Source organism: Phaseolus vulgaris, unplaced genomic scaffold (assembly GCF_000499845.2).
Source record: "Phaseolus vulgaris cultivar G19833 unplaced genomic scaffold, P. vulgaris v2.0 scaffold_28, whole genome shotgun sequence".
Classification (NCBI taxonomy): Eukaryota; Viridiplantae; Streptophyta; class Magnoliopsida; order Fabales; family Fabaceae; genus Phaseolus; species Phaseolus vulgaris.
In genome coordinates, this window is record NW_027174096.1 from 135,442 (window position 1) to 151,775 (window position 16,334).

Consider the following 16,334-nt stretch of genomic DNA (forward strand, 5'->3'; position numbering starts at 1 on the left):
AACATCCAAAGAAAAACTCAAAGATCAGAGAAAACCCTGCAACTTGTTTGTTGTAACCACTTCAAAGCACAGAGAAGGAGTAAGTCCTTTGCAGATCAGATCAGAGACAATATTTGTCTCTATAGTTTTTAATTTTTTAATAAACCTTAAATTTGATATTTTGTAACTGTTTCTCTCATTATGAATTTTAATCTTAACTTCTTCAGAATATAAATGATGCTTATGTTAACTGAATATAGTTGCGGTTGTGAACTCAGTAATAAAAGATTAAAGTAGATTATCGAAGTTCAGTGGTTCTAAACTACGAGCCAGAAACATATGGACAGACGAAAGGAGATAAGAAATGCGACCATGGCATAGACAGAGGGAATAAACGATGAAATCTAGGAGATGAGAAACGAATAAAGATAATAAACTCTTGTATAAAATGTAATTCAAGACATCTACATCAATAAACAATCAGTTTGGCTCACATGCACTAACTCATCATCCATTATTTTCATTTTGGTTGAGGGCGCTTCATTTTGAGAAGATGGGAGAGTCCTGCAATAACGTGTAAACGACTACTCGGGATACCTGTCTTTGCCAGGGCCTTGCCATTGTTGTCAAGAAGCACAAAACAAGGAACATAGCTAACATCATAATTAAGGAGCTGCAATAGGAATATTCAAAAGCAAGTCAGCAAGGAGTAATAATACTTTTCCATCAATAAAATTATAAAGGCCTCAAGTATCTTAATTGAAAAATGTATTCTACTTTTTAATTAAAATGTAATATGTTCTCCCGTATCCTTCCAAAGAGCTGTAATATGCCCATTCATCAATTTTTATTAGTATTTGGTGATAATTGAGATGTCCAAGGAAGCAACATTTGCTACAGTTGAAAGGTAAGGTTAAACATGGAAACAGCATTTGTTACAAATTACAATACATAATCCAAGACAAGATACCGGGTTAAGGCCAATTTAAGCAGCAGCAGCTGGATTGCAAATAAAATTTGCATGGTTTTCTTGCATGTAGAGGTAATTCAGAAAGAATGAATAAAAATAAAAAAGCCAAAGTTACACAGATGAAGAGTCAAGAATACAATACTTCTTTAGAAGGATAATCACATTTGAAGAAAACACTGAGAAACAGGTCGGCATCTTGAAAAGGTCAAAACATGGCTGGGAGCAGGAGACAAGAGTCACAGAATGTGAACCCAATGGCTTATTTCGTCTGCCCAAACGTTATTTACTAACATGAATAAACTATCATAGTATTTACTAAACCCCCATGTCCCATTAAATTCTTCCTAATAACCAAATTGATATGTAAGCTTATACACCACAATTAAATAAACAAAATAATATAAAAAGATTACAAAGCATCAAAGTACATTTATATTCTTCACAATCCAATGGCAAATAAACCCAATCTCCATAACAGAAAAAAAAAAAATAGCTAACATCATAAGTTCATCACACCTATGCTGTTGCATGATTGCATGGGTATTTGCATGGGTATTGTCCATACTACCCTAGAACAGTTATTGTAAAAGTATTATTTTATCTTCTAATTAGTCTTTTAGTTCTTATTTATGCAAATTAATTCATATAACCAGAATTAGATCTATTCCAATAGATAGATATTATTTTTATTAAGGATTTCTGCTAAGAAAAGGGTTTAACTACTGTGATGACAGAGTGTGATTTTTCCTAAACTGTATTAGGTTATCTTTTATTTTTCCTAGCTGCTTCTTAGCTATCTTTCAGATCTACTTTTTTATCCTTTTCTCTGTGTCTCTTCTGTGATGCTAAATGGTCATTATCATTAGTAGCAGAAATGAAGTTAATAATACTCAGAGCATCATGAACTCTTGTATGCAAAAATGTGTTGGATTTACCCAAGCCCAAGAAAAACTTAATCACACAGAATGTTCATGCAATTTATGCAACCGAACAGAAACCTTTGCTGAGATCAAGTTTGATCCCATGCGGGGATTCTCAAAGGCGGGCACACGCCAAACAACATTTTGCTTCTGAAACCCACTAAGCGAATAAGGAGCATTTTCCCCCTTACTACTACTAAAGGTTTGCAGAAATCAGTAACACACAATCAAAACTTCCTGAAGGTACTATTCGATTAGATTTCTCCACCAGCCAATGATGATTCTCAAGATAAAATTTGAAGAATGAAGGCATATCTGAAATCATTAAATAAAATGGAACAAGAAAATAATCTTTATTTTAATGAATATTGGTACAAAGGAAAGAAAATTGAATGATATAAACCAATGATTCTCTCCCAATTTGTACTCCAAACTCCAGCAGTGATATCTATTCCTTCTATTTCTATTTATACCCAATCATCTCTAGTCTTATCTAACTAACTGGTGCAACCAACACATTCTAACCCACTTTTTATTTGGGCGCCTGCAAGCAGAAACTACTAATTCTTCAAGCAGATCATGTTTTAATTCTTCAAGAGCATAAGAATGAAAATATTAAACACTTGAGTAATCAAGAAATTACTAAATGATGGGGATTTTCTAGAGGATGAACATTGAAAAATATGGTTATTCCACCACATGATCTCTAAATGTTTAAACTGAAGATGTAAACTTAAGGAACAATGGTTTTATTTTTCAAATTACTATTCAATCAATCACAATATAGTCATGGGTTTGGTGAGTCGCATTCAGATTTCGTTTATAATTTAGTGTACCCTTACTCTATTATCTGAGACTATAAGGGTTAGTCACCTCAATCCCTCACAATGCAAAACATAATTCAGTTTAGGACAGTTTAGATAACATAGAAATTAAAAAATAAACTTCTAGAATAAATAATATGGAAAACCTCTATAAGTTTAGTTTATTTCCAAAGATACATCATCTCATTTTAGTTTGTGAAAAGGTTTATTTCATTTTTCTTTACCTATGAATGCACATACAAGTTTATTCACTATCCAACAGTTAATGTTGTGTTGCAAAGTATAGGATTAAAGGGAGAATTTCACAATTTACAATCTCAAGACTTAAAGTGGGTACTTTTATGCAAAAGAATGTACCTCAGGTAGCCAATTGGGATTCTCAGCATCGGCCATGACAACATTGACCCAATGAGAGTTCCTCGTTTCGACTTCGGAAACAAATTTGAGCAAGGAATTGCAGAGCCTGCACTTAGGTGAGTAGAATTCCACCAAAGTCGCCTCCTTGCCGCTCGCCAGAGCCGAAGCAAATGCTCTCTGCTCTGCCTCCGACTGTGCCAGAGTCGTTTTCTTCTTCCAACTAGAAACAGAGTTCGCAAAATTGAAAGCAATTAAACCAAGGTTTTGGAGAGACTTCAATGGCCAAGGACCCTCAAACTTGCAGGGACTAGGCCCAGAGTTAGGGCTTGCGTTATTCCATGGCCATTTTAGGCAAAACGTAGTTTGCTTAGGTTTAGGATTGGGAATAGGAACCAAATCCATTTTGCTTCGGGCATCATATACAAAGAGAACGACCAAGGATAAATACGAGGCAATTTCTGTCTGCACCATATCATTATTTAAATTATGCAGCCAATCCAAAATTTAAAACCTAATATTGTACTTGGTTTCATGTTTATTTACAGATTCTGAAATTCGAAAGTGGTTATGGTATATTTCGAATTTAAATATCTGAAAGGTTATGTTCCGGCCGGTTGACCTGGGTCGTCTTTATGCGTGGCTTGTTCTAACGAGTTAGGGCACCTTCGTTCTGCCTCGTCTATGAGTACCTGAAAAAAGAAGAACAAAGGGGCGTCCTCGCGGCCGTTTGCACTCCGACGATCAAGTCAGCTAGCGAGAAACATCAAAGTGACTGAAAACTGTATGGTAATCTCAATGACTGAAACTGTGTGGCTAAAGCTGCGTTGCCCTAATTGCCTTGTGCTCGCAGTGGGTGTGCCGTCAAGAACAACTAGGTTTGTGCTCGGTGTAACTATGAGAATTAGGTTAAAGCTTGTAAAACTGTGAAAGCGTACCTTACTAGGGCTCTTCGTGCCCTTTATATAGGTGAAAACTAGGGTTTACCTTTGCGCTGCTGCTATTATCTAGGGTCTTCCGGAGAAGGTCCTTGCGCCACTATCTTTAGGATCTTAGCGTATCCGGCCCATTGGCTTCCCTTATCTGGAGTGCAATGTATAACCTTATGGCCACTTGGGCTCTAACTTGAGCGTTGTATCTCTCGCACCATCATACTCCGTGGGTGCCCTAACTAATCACACGTCATGCATGCAGCCTTCCCTGGATATCTTTAATGAGCACGTGGGCATTGCCACGTGCCCATTTCACTCGATCATTTATTCTGTGCGGAGGGTCCCACAGTGCCGCCACCCAACTTTAGGGCGATGTCTTACTTTGGGGCGATGTTTACACTCGGCGACGTCTTACTTCTGCGCGATGCTTCTCTTGGGCGATGGGCGATGATCCATCTTGGCGGTGACACATCTCGGCGATAACCGATTATTTATACTGCAGAACGCCGCTTCTACATACGGCGACTACGTTGACTTCTTGACCACCTACCTTTCTCTTGTCCACGTCATCACACCCAATGACCTGGTCGGTACAGGTTATTTTTGTATTTCATTTAAGTTTCTGAATAGTTATATCCGGAAGTGAGTTATGAGTTCCATATTTTTATATACAGAATGATGTTCTATAAATAGTGTCGAAGATTAGGATTTGAAACTTATTATATTTACTTATGAATCTTGGCATTTGGAAAGATCATTTATGTTGTCTAAGTAAGCTTCTGGATGAACAAATCTAAAAATGACATATTAGTTTCAAATTTGTATATCCGAAACTTTGTAATTTGAGTTACGAATATGAATACATTTGGAAGTAAAATGTTTAAATCATTAAGGGCAAAACAGACATTTCATGTTAATGTAAGGGAGAATAAAAAATCCTAGGATATATGATGAATTTTTTATAATTTTAATGTAAATTCTTTTTAATTATGAAATTATTATGAATAAAATAATAATAATATGCATAATAATTTTGATTGATTAATATGTGTCGAATAGCATTTATTCAATAAATATTATTATATTTGATTAATTAATTTGGCTAATGACAAAAATATAAATATAGTTGTGTCTCAATGAAATATTCTAATTAATAATACTAGTGCAAACACAGGCGCGAGAGCGCATATGTATCCGTATTTTTTATTTTTATTATTACAACACATGTGACACCATTAAACAGTAAACCAAAAAATCATCATCAATTGTTCAATCAACATTAATCAAGAAAAATATTATATACAAAAGAAGAAAATATAATGAAATATGCTTTTCTATTATTTGTCTGGGACCTGCGAAAAGACTTAGTCAAATTGTTCCTATCCTTAACCACCACCGTCAATCACTTCCCCTCCATATCCTCCATCACCACCACCCCCTTATTCTTAACCCTCCCAATCAAATCATAAAATGTAAGCGTTTTCACTTGTTTGTTCTTCTCTCTCCCAATCCATTTTCTCACTCCTTTCGCTCATAAACTAACGCGCCTCCCCTTTAGATGGAGGAGGGCCAAGCACCTTAAAAGAAGGTCACCCACAAAGACCTCTAGGACCAACCACAAGAGCCATGACTAGAAGACTTGATGAAGATTGGAACAAGGCCACAGATGGAAGGGAAACCTATCTATACATGTTCCAAGAAAGCCCATCAAGCGTAGCATAGCTTTATTTTCACGGTCCAATTATTTTTGTTAATTGTTTAAATTGTAATTAGGATTGAACTAGGATTATCTAAGTTAGTTTACTAGGTTTCTAGAACATACTAAACTAACCTAGGCCGGCCATGAGAAGGCTAGGTGTTCCATGTGCTCCCATGTGCTTCCATGTGCTCACATTTGCATGTAATTTGGATAACATTTTCCTTTCATTTACATATGCATTTACGGTCCTCCTAGGCTATTTAAGGAGGAACCTACCTCATGTAAATCCAAGATTATTTTCAGTATTGATATGTTGCCAAATTTGTGCCAATCATACTCATTGCCTAAATCTCTCTAGATTTAGGGCTTTAATCTTCAACTCTTTCACCAACCAAAGGGAGTTGGCCGAACCTCTCCTATTTCCCTACCTATCATGCACCTACAAGGCTACCACACCTCCTAGGAGAGCCTTGATCCATCTACAACCCATTAAGCTTCCGCAAACCACCCAAAAACCGCAAAAGAGAAGAGCTCAATGCCATCATTTGGTATCTAGAGCTATGGTCTTCAAGAGATAAATGTCTCTTTTCATTTTTCTGTTTGAGTTCTTATTTTCATGTTGTTCATCTCTTGTTCATGTTGTCGTGCTGTTTTTACATTTTTAATTTGATTTAGATGTTGTTCTAAGCATTTCAATCGGTAGAAATTGTTCAAATGGTTCTTGAGCACCTTATTTTCAATTTTTGTGTAGGAATCTATGGTGAATTGTGTTGCTGTTTTTATTTTAGGATATTTGAGTCTTGCTTGAATTTCTATTTGGTTCATATGATGTGTTTGAGTCATTTTATTTTCTGAATCTATAAGTTTTGTCTACTCATGTAATTCCAAAATTGTCAACAAATCTTAGTAGTACTTTTCTTGATTCATTTGTTTCTTGTTTTGATTTGAGTGCTTAATCTGAATTCTGTTTTGATTTGATCCTTTGGTGCATTTTTCCTTTTATTTTGAGTTCATATTTGTATGCTAGATCCATACAAATTCCATAACATTCATTCCATTGTGTTTTTGAAGTATCTCATTATGTTTTTCATTCCAGATTTAGAATCCTCTGTTTTAACAAATTATGTTCTGGCTATTTTGTTTTGTGAAAATTAAATACGTCAAAACAAAATTATGAGATTCTGGATTTCAGTGGTTTGAAGTGTTAGCAAAAGAAGACAAAAAGAATCAGTTGAAAAAGCAAAAAAAAGATAAATTACACAAAAAAAAGTGTGCATTCTGGCGCTACAACTGGTGGTAATTGGACACTGATTTTAGAAAAATTATCACAATTAATTGGTGCATGTGCTTGGAGTGAAACCAATGCCAAAAGTTTGTTAAGACACTGAATTGTTTGTGTTTAAATTTTCAGAAGCAAATACAAAATAGCCAGCTCAGCATAAATCATTGAAGTCACGTTTTCTGAACCACAATATTTTCAGTAGTGCTGTTTTGGTTTTTCAAATAAAATCTAGTGCCAATCTTTAGGTTCCTTTTGTGTGCCATCCTTTATTGAGTGCCTATTTTATTTGCTTGTCCAATTTCATTCTGAAATTTTTCTAGTTGTGCAATATCATTAAATCCAATTGCAGTGGTGCTGTTTTTAAATTTTAATTGTTTCTTGCTTTCTTTTCTTGACCTCTAAAATTGTTGGTGGATAAATATCAATTGGTGCTTGTTGAGTGGGATTTGACTTGAGGAGAGTCTAGCTCTACTTAATAGGTACTGTTTTGAAGAATTTAATTGCTTAAATCAAAGAGGATCAAGGCAAGGGGCAGCCACAAATACCAAAATACACCATACACTTTGAAGGGCACAACAAAGAAGAGCAACAACAAGCCAAGGGAGTGCAATTTAATTTGTGCAATTTAACTTCTTTGCAATTCACTCTTGTTAATTAGTAGTTTAATCACGAATTAGACGGTGAATGTGTCTTCAAAGGCTCAAAGTGTCTAAGGAGCCTTATCTAGGAAACGACTAGCTTAAGCTTTCTAGTTTAGCCTTTGTTAATTATTTTTCCTTACGTCAATATTTGCTTAGTTTTGCTTAATTTGCTTATGCTTATCTTTGTTTAAAGCTTTGATAAATTGCTTTAGTTGTTAGATAGCTTACATTGTTTTCTTCCATAAAATTTGATTTCTCCATCCTCATTGTGTTCTAAGTGATTTACCTAAAGAAAGAATTGTGTGAAGATTTTGAGGGATAGTTTTTGGCTAAGGCAAGACTTGGTATTTAAGTAGTCCTTTGTGACTCACCTCTCTTACCTGGAAAACTACCTTCATTAACTTTCCTCTTCCTTCTTAAAGTAAAGCATTTCTAAACACAAAGTTTTAGTCATGTCTTCTCACTCCTCTAAATCTATTGAAAGTGATGTGAAGTCCTTAAAATCTCTTTTGAAACAACTTGCAAAGGACGTTCAATTAATTTCATATAGACAATTGGAGAATGAGTCCAAAATTAATGAATTGACTAAAGCAAAGGATGAGAATTCTCAAAGTTCAAATAAATCACATACTCATGCATCGAACTCCAAAGATCATGATTCTCTAGGGGAAGAAAGTTTTAGAATCAATGATTACTATCAACCACCCCCTAGGAGAAGTAGAAGAAACGAGCAAGAAAGCCCAAGAGAGGTTAGGGTAGACCTACCTCATTTCCATGGTAAAGAAAATGTAGAAGTATACCTAGATTGGGAGATGAAGGTAGAGCAACTCTTTGCTTACCATAGGGTGAGTGAAGAAAGGAAAGTGCCCTTAGCCACCCTTAGCTTTCAAGGAAATGCCATGTATTGGTGGACCTCTTTAGAGAGAGATAGACGTCTTCATAGGGAGCCTCCCATTGAATATTGGAATGACCTTAGGGGAGCCCTAAGACATCGCCACATACCCTCCTACTACCATAGGGAGTTAATGGACAAGCTCCAAAGACTCCAACAAAAAAATATGAGTGTAGAAGAGTATAGGCAGAAAATGGAGCTTTACATGATGAGAGCATCTATTAGAGAGGAAGAGGACACCACTATAGCAAGATTCCCAGGTGGGATCACTCTTGAGATAAGAGATAGGGTTGAACTTCTCCCCTATCAAGAATGATTTGGTTCAACTTTGCATTAAAGTTGAACAACAAAATTTGCGCAAAACTTCAAGTCAAAGGGTAGGTTCATATTCTAACTTTTAACCCAAGAGAGATTTTAAGAGGGAAGGTAGCTCATCTAGAGAGAAACCAAAAGAAACTACCAAACCCTTAGCAAAGGATACCTCCACCCCACCCATCCGAGCTAGGGACACCAAATGCTTTAAGTGCTTTGGAAGGAGACATGTGCAAGCACAATGTCCAAACCAAAGATCTTTGTTCTTAAAAGGTGTAGATGAGTACACTAGTGGTGAGGATGAGCCTAGTGAAAAAAAAGAGGAAAGGGGAGATGATGAGAGGGTAAATCCTTTAGAGGGGGAGCTTTTAATGATTAGGAGAACCCTCAACAATCAACCTAGTGCATCCATAGAAACACAAAGGGAGAACATCTTTCACACAAGATGCAATGTTTTAGAAAATATATGCTCTCTCGTTGTGGATAGTGGATCAAGCTGCAATTTTTGTAGCGCTAAGATGGTTGAGAAACTCAATCTACAAGTAGTTCCTCATCCTAAACCTTACAAATTACAATGGATCAATGAGAATGGAGAACTAAGTGTAGATAAGCAAGTGGAAATCAAGTTCTCTATAGGTAACTACAAAGACAAAGTTTTATGTGATGTAGACCATGACAATTTGATAAGAAAACCTTGCATGATGGTCTAACTAACGAGATTTCCTTCACCCATAAGCACAAAAGGTTTGTACTTAATCCTTTACCACATTCCCAAGTGGTGAAAGATCAAATACAAATGAAACAAAAGAGGGATGAGGAAAAAAAAAAAAAAAAAGAGATAGAAAAAGAGAAAATCCTTAGGGATAGAAAGGCGTGGGAGAAGAGTGTTCCTTCCCACAAGGTTATTCAACAAGACAAACCTTTTGAAAACACCTTGGAAAATATGCTTCTTGTTGAAAAACCTAGCCTAATCTTTTGTAAAGGAAAACTTACATGCACTGCCACAAATCTCGAACCCAAGAGTCTACCTCCTCAAGTTAAAAATATTTTAAGTGAATTTGAAGATATATTCTCTAAAGAGGGACCCAATGGACTTCCTCCTTTTAGAGGTATAGAACATCAAATTGACTTGATTCCAGGGGCAAGCCTACCAAATAGGCCAGCATATAGAACTAACCTCGAGGAAACGAAGGAGATAGAGTCTCAAGTTCAATACTTGTTGGAGAAGGGTTGGGTTCAAAAGAGCCTAAGCCCTTGTGTTGTACCTGTCTTGTTGGTGCCCAAAAAGGATGGAAAATGGAGAATGTGTTGTGATTGCCGAGCAATCAACAACATCACCATCAAGTATAAGCATCCAATCCCAAGGCTTTATGACATGCTTGATGAGTTACATGGGTCAATCATATTTTCCAAGATTGATCTTAAAAGTGGCTATCACCAAATTCGAATCAAAGAGGGTGATGAGTGGAAAACCGCTTTTAAGACCAAGTTTGGATTATATGAGTGGTTGGTGATGCCTTTTGGTCTCACTAACGCACCTAGTACATTCATGAGGCTAATGAATCATGCCTTGCGAGATTGCATAGGTAAATATGTAGTAGTTTACTTTGATGATATCTTAGTTTATAGCAAAAACCTAGAAGACCATCTAAGACACCTTAGGGAAGTTCTTCTAGTGCTTAGAAAAAATAGTTTGTTTGCCAATAGTGATAAATGTACTTTTTGTGTGGATAGTATAGTTTTTCTAGGCTTTATAGTTAACAAAAAGGGGGTGCATGTTGACCCCGAGAAAATCAAAGCCATCCAAGAGTGGCCAACTCCACAAAATGTAAGTGATGTGAGAAGCTTTCATGGTTTAGCTAGCTTTTATAGACGCTTTGTGCCAAATTTCTCAAGCATAGCTTCACCTCTCAATGAGCTTGTAAAGAAGGATATTTCATTTTGTTGGAATGAAAAGCATGATCAAGCCTTTCAAAGGCTAAAGGCTCAACTTACCAATGGACTCATTCTAGTTCTCCCAAATTTTGCTAAAACTTTTGAGATAGAATGTGATGCATCAGGGGTTGGTGTAGGTGCGGTATTGTTACAAGGTGGGCATCCAATTGCTTATTTTAGTGAAAAACTTCATGGAGCCACCCTTAACTAGCCCACCTATGACAAAGAACTCTATGCACTTGTGAGGGCCTTAAAGACTTGGGAACACTATCTTATTTCAAAAGATTTTTTATTCATAGTGATCATGAGTCTTTAAAATATTTGAAAGGCCAACACAAGCTCAATAAAAGACATGCAAAATGGATGGAATTTCTTGAACAATTCCCTTATGTCATCAAATACAAGAAAGGAAGCACAAACATAGTGGCGGATGCTCTCTCAAGGAGACATGTGCTCTTTTCAAAACATGGTGCTCAAATTCTTGGATTTGATAACATAAAAGAACTTTATCAAGAAGATCAAGAATTTGCATCCATATATGCTAAATGTGCACATAGAGCACAAGAAGGTTACTATGTGACTGAGGGATATCTTTTTAAAGAAGGCAAACTTTGTATTCTCCAAGGTACACATAGAAAGCTTCTTGTAAAAGAATCACACGAGGGGGGGTCTCATGGGCCATTTTGGAGTTGACAAGACTCTTGATCTTTTAAAAGGAAAATTTTATTGGCCACACATGAGAAAGGATGTCCAAAGACATTGTTCTAGATGCATTTCATGTTTAAAAGCAAAATCTAGAACAATGCCTCATGGACTATGATGGAAGAGGCCCCAACACCAACCCTTTGAGAGGCCACCAAAATGCTACCTTGAGGCAACCACTAGAGTCATAGTCAAAGAGGGGTCAAAAGGACACATTTTACATGTCATAGACTCTAGTGTGTCATAGTTTTTCTTATTTTTCTAATCAAAGTAGCATAGTTTAAATATTTTTGTAAATGTGTTGAAACATGCAAAGTGGTACCTAAAATGCTAACCTAAGTTTAATTAGAGTTTCCTACTCCTAATTAAACTTAGGTCCAGCCCACAATTAGCCTAAGTGGAGCATAAGGTTCTAGAACTCCTAGCACATGGAAGAATTCTAGAACCTACCTCACATGTGTTGAATTTTAGAAGCCACCATCCCATGTGCTCCCATGTGCCATGTGCTCCATGTGCTTCCATGTGCTCACACTTGCATGTAATTTGGCTAGCATTTCATTTGTATTTGGCTATTCAAATTCCAGCCCTCCAATCCTATAAATTGAGGTGCTTGGCCCATGTATTTGCAAGATTGAATAGAGTATTGTTATGCTGCCAATTTTGTGCCATACCCTACTCCTTGCCTAGCATCTAGGTTTTAATCTTCACTTCATCACCTTCAAAGGGGCTGGCCGAACCTCCCCAATTACCCACTCTCATGCACCTTCAAGGCACCCATACTTCTTAGGAAGGCCTTGTTGATCTCCTCCACTAATCTTCCGCAAGTTTCATCACCAAAAAGCAAAGAAGAGCTCATAGGAATGCCATCATTTGGTATCATGAGCTATGGTTATTCAAAGATGAGTATCTCTTTGCAATTTTCTTTTTGAGTTCTTCTTATTTCTATGGAAAAGAAGATGTAGAAACATATCTATATTGGGAGATGAGGGTAGAACAATTGTTTGCTTACAACCATGTGAGTGAAGAAAAGAAAGTACCCTTAGCTACCTTAAGTTTTCAATGTGATGCTATGTATTGGTGGAATGCCCTAAAAAGAGAGAGACATCTCCACAAGGACCCTCATTACATCTTGGAATGACCTTAGGGGAGCCTTGAGATGTCGCCATATTCCCTCACATTACAATAGGAAGTTGATGGACAAGCTCCAAGGACTTCATCAAAAAGATATGAGTGTAGAAGAATATTGGCAAAAGATGATATCATATATTGAGAGGGCAAGGATTAACGAAGACAACCATACCACTATAGCTAGGTTTCTAAGTGCTCTCAAACTAGAGATAAGAAGCAAAGTTGGACTTTTACCTTATAGAGATTTAAATGACTTGATTCAACTTAGCATTAAAGTTGAAAAACAAATTTTGAGAAAACAATCAAGTCAAAAACAAAGTTCATACTATGTATCTTATGACAAGGATGAGTTCCATAGAGGGGAAGAACATATACAAGAAACATCTCTAGAACTTTCCCAAAACCTAACCAAGCATATCTCTCACACTCAAGCTAGAAAATTCCATGTTTAGAATACCTTGGCAATGACCAATTAGCATCTCAATGTTTCAATGAAAGATCTATGATCTTAAGGGACAAAGATGAGAATAGTAGCCCAGAAAAAGAAGCTAGTGAGAGTGATGAAAATGTAAAAATAGAAAAGCAAGAGAAAACCCTTGGGAAACAAAAGGCGTGGGAGAAGAGTGTTCCTTCCCACAAGGTCATTCAACAAGACAATCAAATTAAAAATACCTTTGAAAACATGCTTCTTGTTGAACAACCTAGCCTTACCTCTTGTAAAGGAACACTTGCAAGCATAATAAAAAAAGAAGAGTCTTTAAAAGAAGCTTGCATAGATAAAGATGAAGTGAATTATTTCTCATATGTGTTAGGATATCTATCACCAAGTGAATGTCAAGTTATAAATAAGCATCTACAAAAACAATTTTTTATGTGAGGTAGTGCCTAAAGAAACTTGTCATGTCTTATTGAGACAACCATTGCAAAGTGTACAAATTCTCATAAACAATGGTTGTAACAACGAGACTATCTTTACACATAAGAGAAAAAGTCTTCATGAAGGAGAACTCATGGGCCAAATTAGAGTTGATAAAACTCTAGAGCTTTTAAAAGGAAAACTTTTGTCCCCATGAGAAAAGATGTTCAAAGACATTACCCTAGATACATATCTTTTTTTCAAACTACACCTAAGGCAATGTCTCATGAACTCTATACTCCTTCACCTTTTGTAAATGATCCTTGGGAAGACACAAATTTCATATTAGAGCTTCCTAGGACAACAAAAGGTTTTGATTCCATTTTCATGGATATGAATAAACTCTTCTCTAGAGAAGTGATACATCTTCATGGTTTATCCTCAAGCATAGTGTTGGATAGAGCTCCAAATTTCGCAAACCATGATTTGAGGATTCTCTTGGGAAAACTTGCAACTAAGTTGTACACTTTAAATTCTTATCATCCTCAAAAGAATGGTCAAAATACAATTGAAAACCTAGCTCTTTCTACTATCCCTAGAGTAATCATAAGAGACAACCACAACTCTTGGGATGAGTATCCTTTTTCTATTGAGCATGCATACAATAGAGTAGTCCACAAGACTGCTAATATTTTTATATTTGAAGTTGTATGTGAACATAGTCCTGTTTCTCTTTTTGAGTTGTTACCACTTCCTAAAGGAATTATGCCTAAGGAAAAAGTAACCACTATTGAAAATTTTACAAAGCATAAGAGGATTAGAGGACACATACAACCATCAAAAGGGAAATATTGTGAAAAGTTGCCAAAAACAAAAGAAAAACAAAAATGGCAACTTCACACAATTAAGTTTTCTCCAATTGCTCACACTAACTCCTTTGTTTTGTTTCAAGATTCCCATAGGTGGAAGTTTGATCCAGGAGGACAAGCCTTGACGAAGCAAGAGGCTGCTATTCGAGATCAAGTCTGTAGATCTGAGGATAGATCTTCTCAAGAAGGAGGAGATGATGGACACCATCCAGCCACACTCATCCCCCTAGTTGAAGAAAAAGCATTGGATTTGAGGACAAATCCTTTTCAAGAGGGAGGAGATGATGGAAGAGGCCCCAACACCCTACCCTTTGAGAGGCCACCAAAATGCTACCTTGAGGCAACCACTAGAGTCATAGTCAAAGAGGGGTCAAGAGGACACATTTTACATGTCATAGACTCTAGTGTGTCATAGTTTTTCTTATTTTTCTAGTCAAAGTAGCATAGTTTAAATATTTTTGTAAATGTGTTGAAACATGCAAAGTGGTACCTAAAATGCTAACCTAAGTTTAATTAGAGTTTCCTACTCCTAATTAAACTTAGGTCCAGCCCACAATTAGCCTAAGTGGAGCATAAGGTTCTAGAACTCCTAGCACTTGGAAGAATTCTAGAACCTACCTCACATGTGTTGAATTTTGGAAGCCACCATCCCATGTGCTCCCATGTGCCATGTGCTCCATGTGCTTCCATGTGCTCACACTTGCATGTAATTTGGCTAGCATTTCATTTGTATTTGGCTATTCAAATTCCAGCCCTCCAATCCGTTAAATTGAGGTGCTTGGCCCATGTATTTGCAAGATTGAATAGAGTATTGTTATGCTGCCAATTTTGTGCCATACACTACTCCTTGCCTAACATCTAGGTTTTAATCTTCACTTCATCACCTTCAAAGGGGCTGGCTGAACCTCCCCAATTACCCACTCTCATGCACCTTCAAGGCACCCATTCTTCTTTGGAAGGCCTTGCTCATCTCCTCCACTAAGCTTCCGCAAGTTTCATCGCTAAACAAACAAAGAAGAGCTCATAGGAATGCCATCAGACTATATACCCCTTTACCGATTGCAAATGCTCCTTGGGAAGATATTAGCATGGATTTCATATTAGGACTTCCTAGGACTGCAAGAGGTCATGATTCCAACTTTGTGGTAGTGGACCGTTTTAGTAAAATGTCCCATTTTATTCCTTGCCACAAAGTGGATGATGCTCAAAATATTTCTAGACTCTTCTTTAGAGAAGTGGTGAGACTTCATGGTTTACCAAGAAGTATAGTATCCGATAGAGATCCAAAGTTTATAAGCCATTTTTGGAAAACCCTTTGGGGCAAGCTTGGCACAAGACTACAATTTTCAACATCTTGTCATCCTCAAACGGATGGCCAAACCGAAGTAGTCAATAGATCTCTTGGTACTATGCTTAGGACAATCATGAAGGTTAACCACAAATCTTGGGATGAGTACCTTCCCCACATTGAATTTGCTTACAATAGAGTAGTTCACAAAACTACTAATGCTTCTCCTTTTGAAGTTGTATATGGATTTAACCCTATTACACCCTTGGATTTGTTACCTCTTCCTAATCCACAAGAATTTGTTCATAAGGAAGGAGTTGTCAAAGCCGATTTTGTTAAGAAACTACATGAGAAGGTTAAACTCCAAATCCAACAACAAAATGAAAAGTATGCAAAATACAACAATAAATGGAAGAGGGAAATAATTTTTGAGGAGGGAGACTTAGTTTGGCTTCATCTTAGAAAAGATAGATTTCCTACTAAGAGAAAGTCCAAACTTAGTCCCCGTGGTGATGGACCCTTCCAAGTCCTCAAGAAAGTCAACAATAATGCTTACAAATTAGATTTACCTATTGAATATGGAGTTCATGATACTTTTAATGTAATTGATTTATCTCCATTTGTAGGTACCAATGAAGACAAGGACGATTTGGATTTGAGGACAAATCCTTTCCAAGGGGGAGGGGATGATGGAGGAGGGCCAAGCACCTTAAAAGAAGGTCACCCACAAAGACCTCTAGGACCAACCACA

The 16,334-nt window shown here is 36.7% G+C and overlaps 1 protein-coding gene across 1 annotated transcript; it reads right to left on the minus strand.

Annotated features, from left to right (window-relative positions):
• Window positions 1-402: 402 nt before the first annotated feature.
• On the minus strand, window positions 403-3,607 carry LOC137817286 (uncharacterized). The gene is made up of 2 exons (XM_068620537.1): window positions 3,051-3,607; window positions 403-652 (listed from the first exon to the last, which is right to left on the minus strand). Exons 1-2 carry the CDS (start codon window positions 3,519-3,521, stop codon window positions 500-502), a joined length of 624 nt encoding a protein of 207 aa, XP_068476638.1. The 5' UTR covers window positions 3,522-3,607; the 3' UTR covers window positions 403-499.
• Between the last annotated feature and the right edge of the window lie 12,727 nt (window positions 3,608-16,334).

Excerpts from the sequence above, each read along its gene's own strand:
- LOC137817286 (XM_068620537.1), bottom strand. The coding sequence starts at position 3,521 with ATGGTGCAGACAGAAATTGCCTCGTATTTATCCTTGGTCGTTCTCTTT. Across the intron at positions 653-3,050 it reads ATCCCAATTGGCTACCTGAG|CTCCTTAATTATGATGTTAG; the intron begins GTACATTCTTTT and ends TTCCTATTGCAG.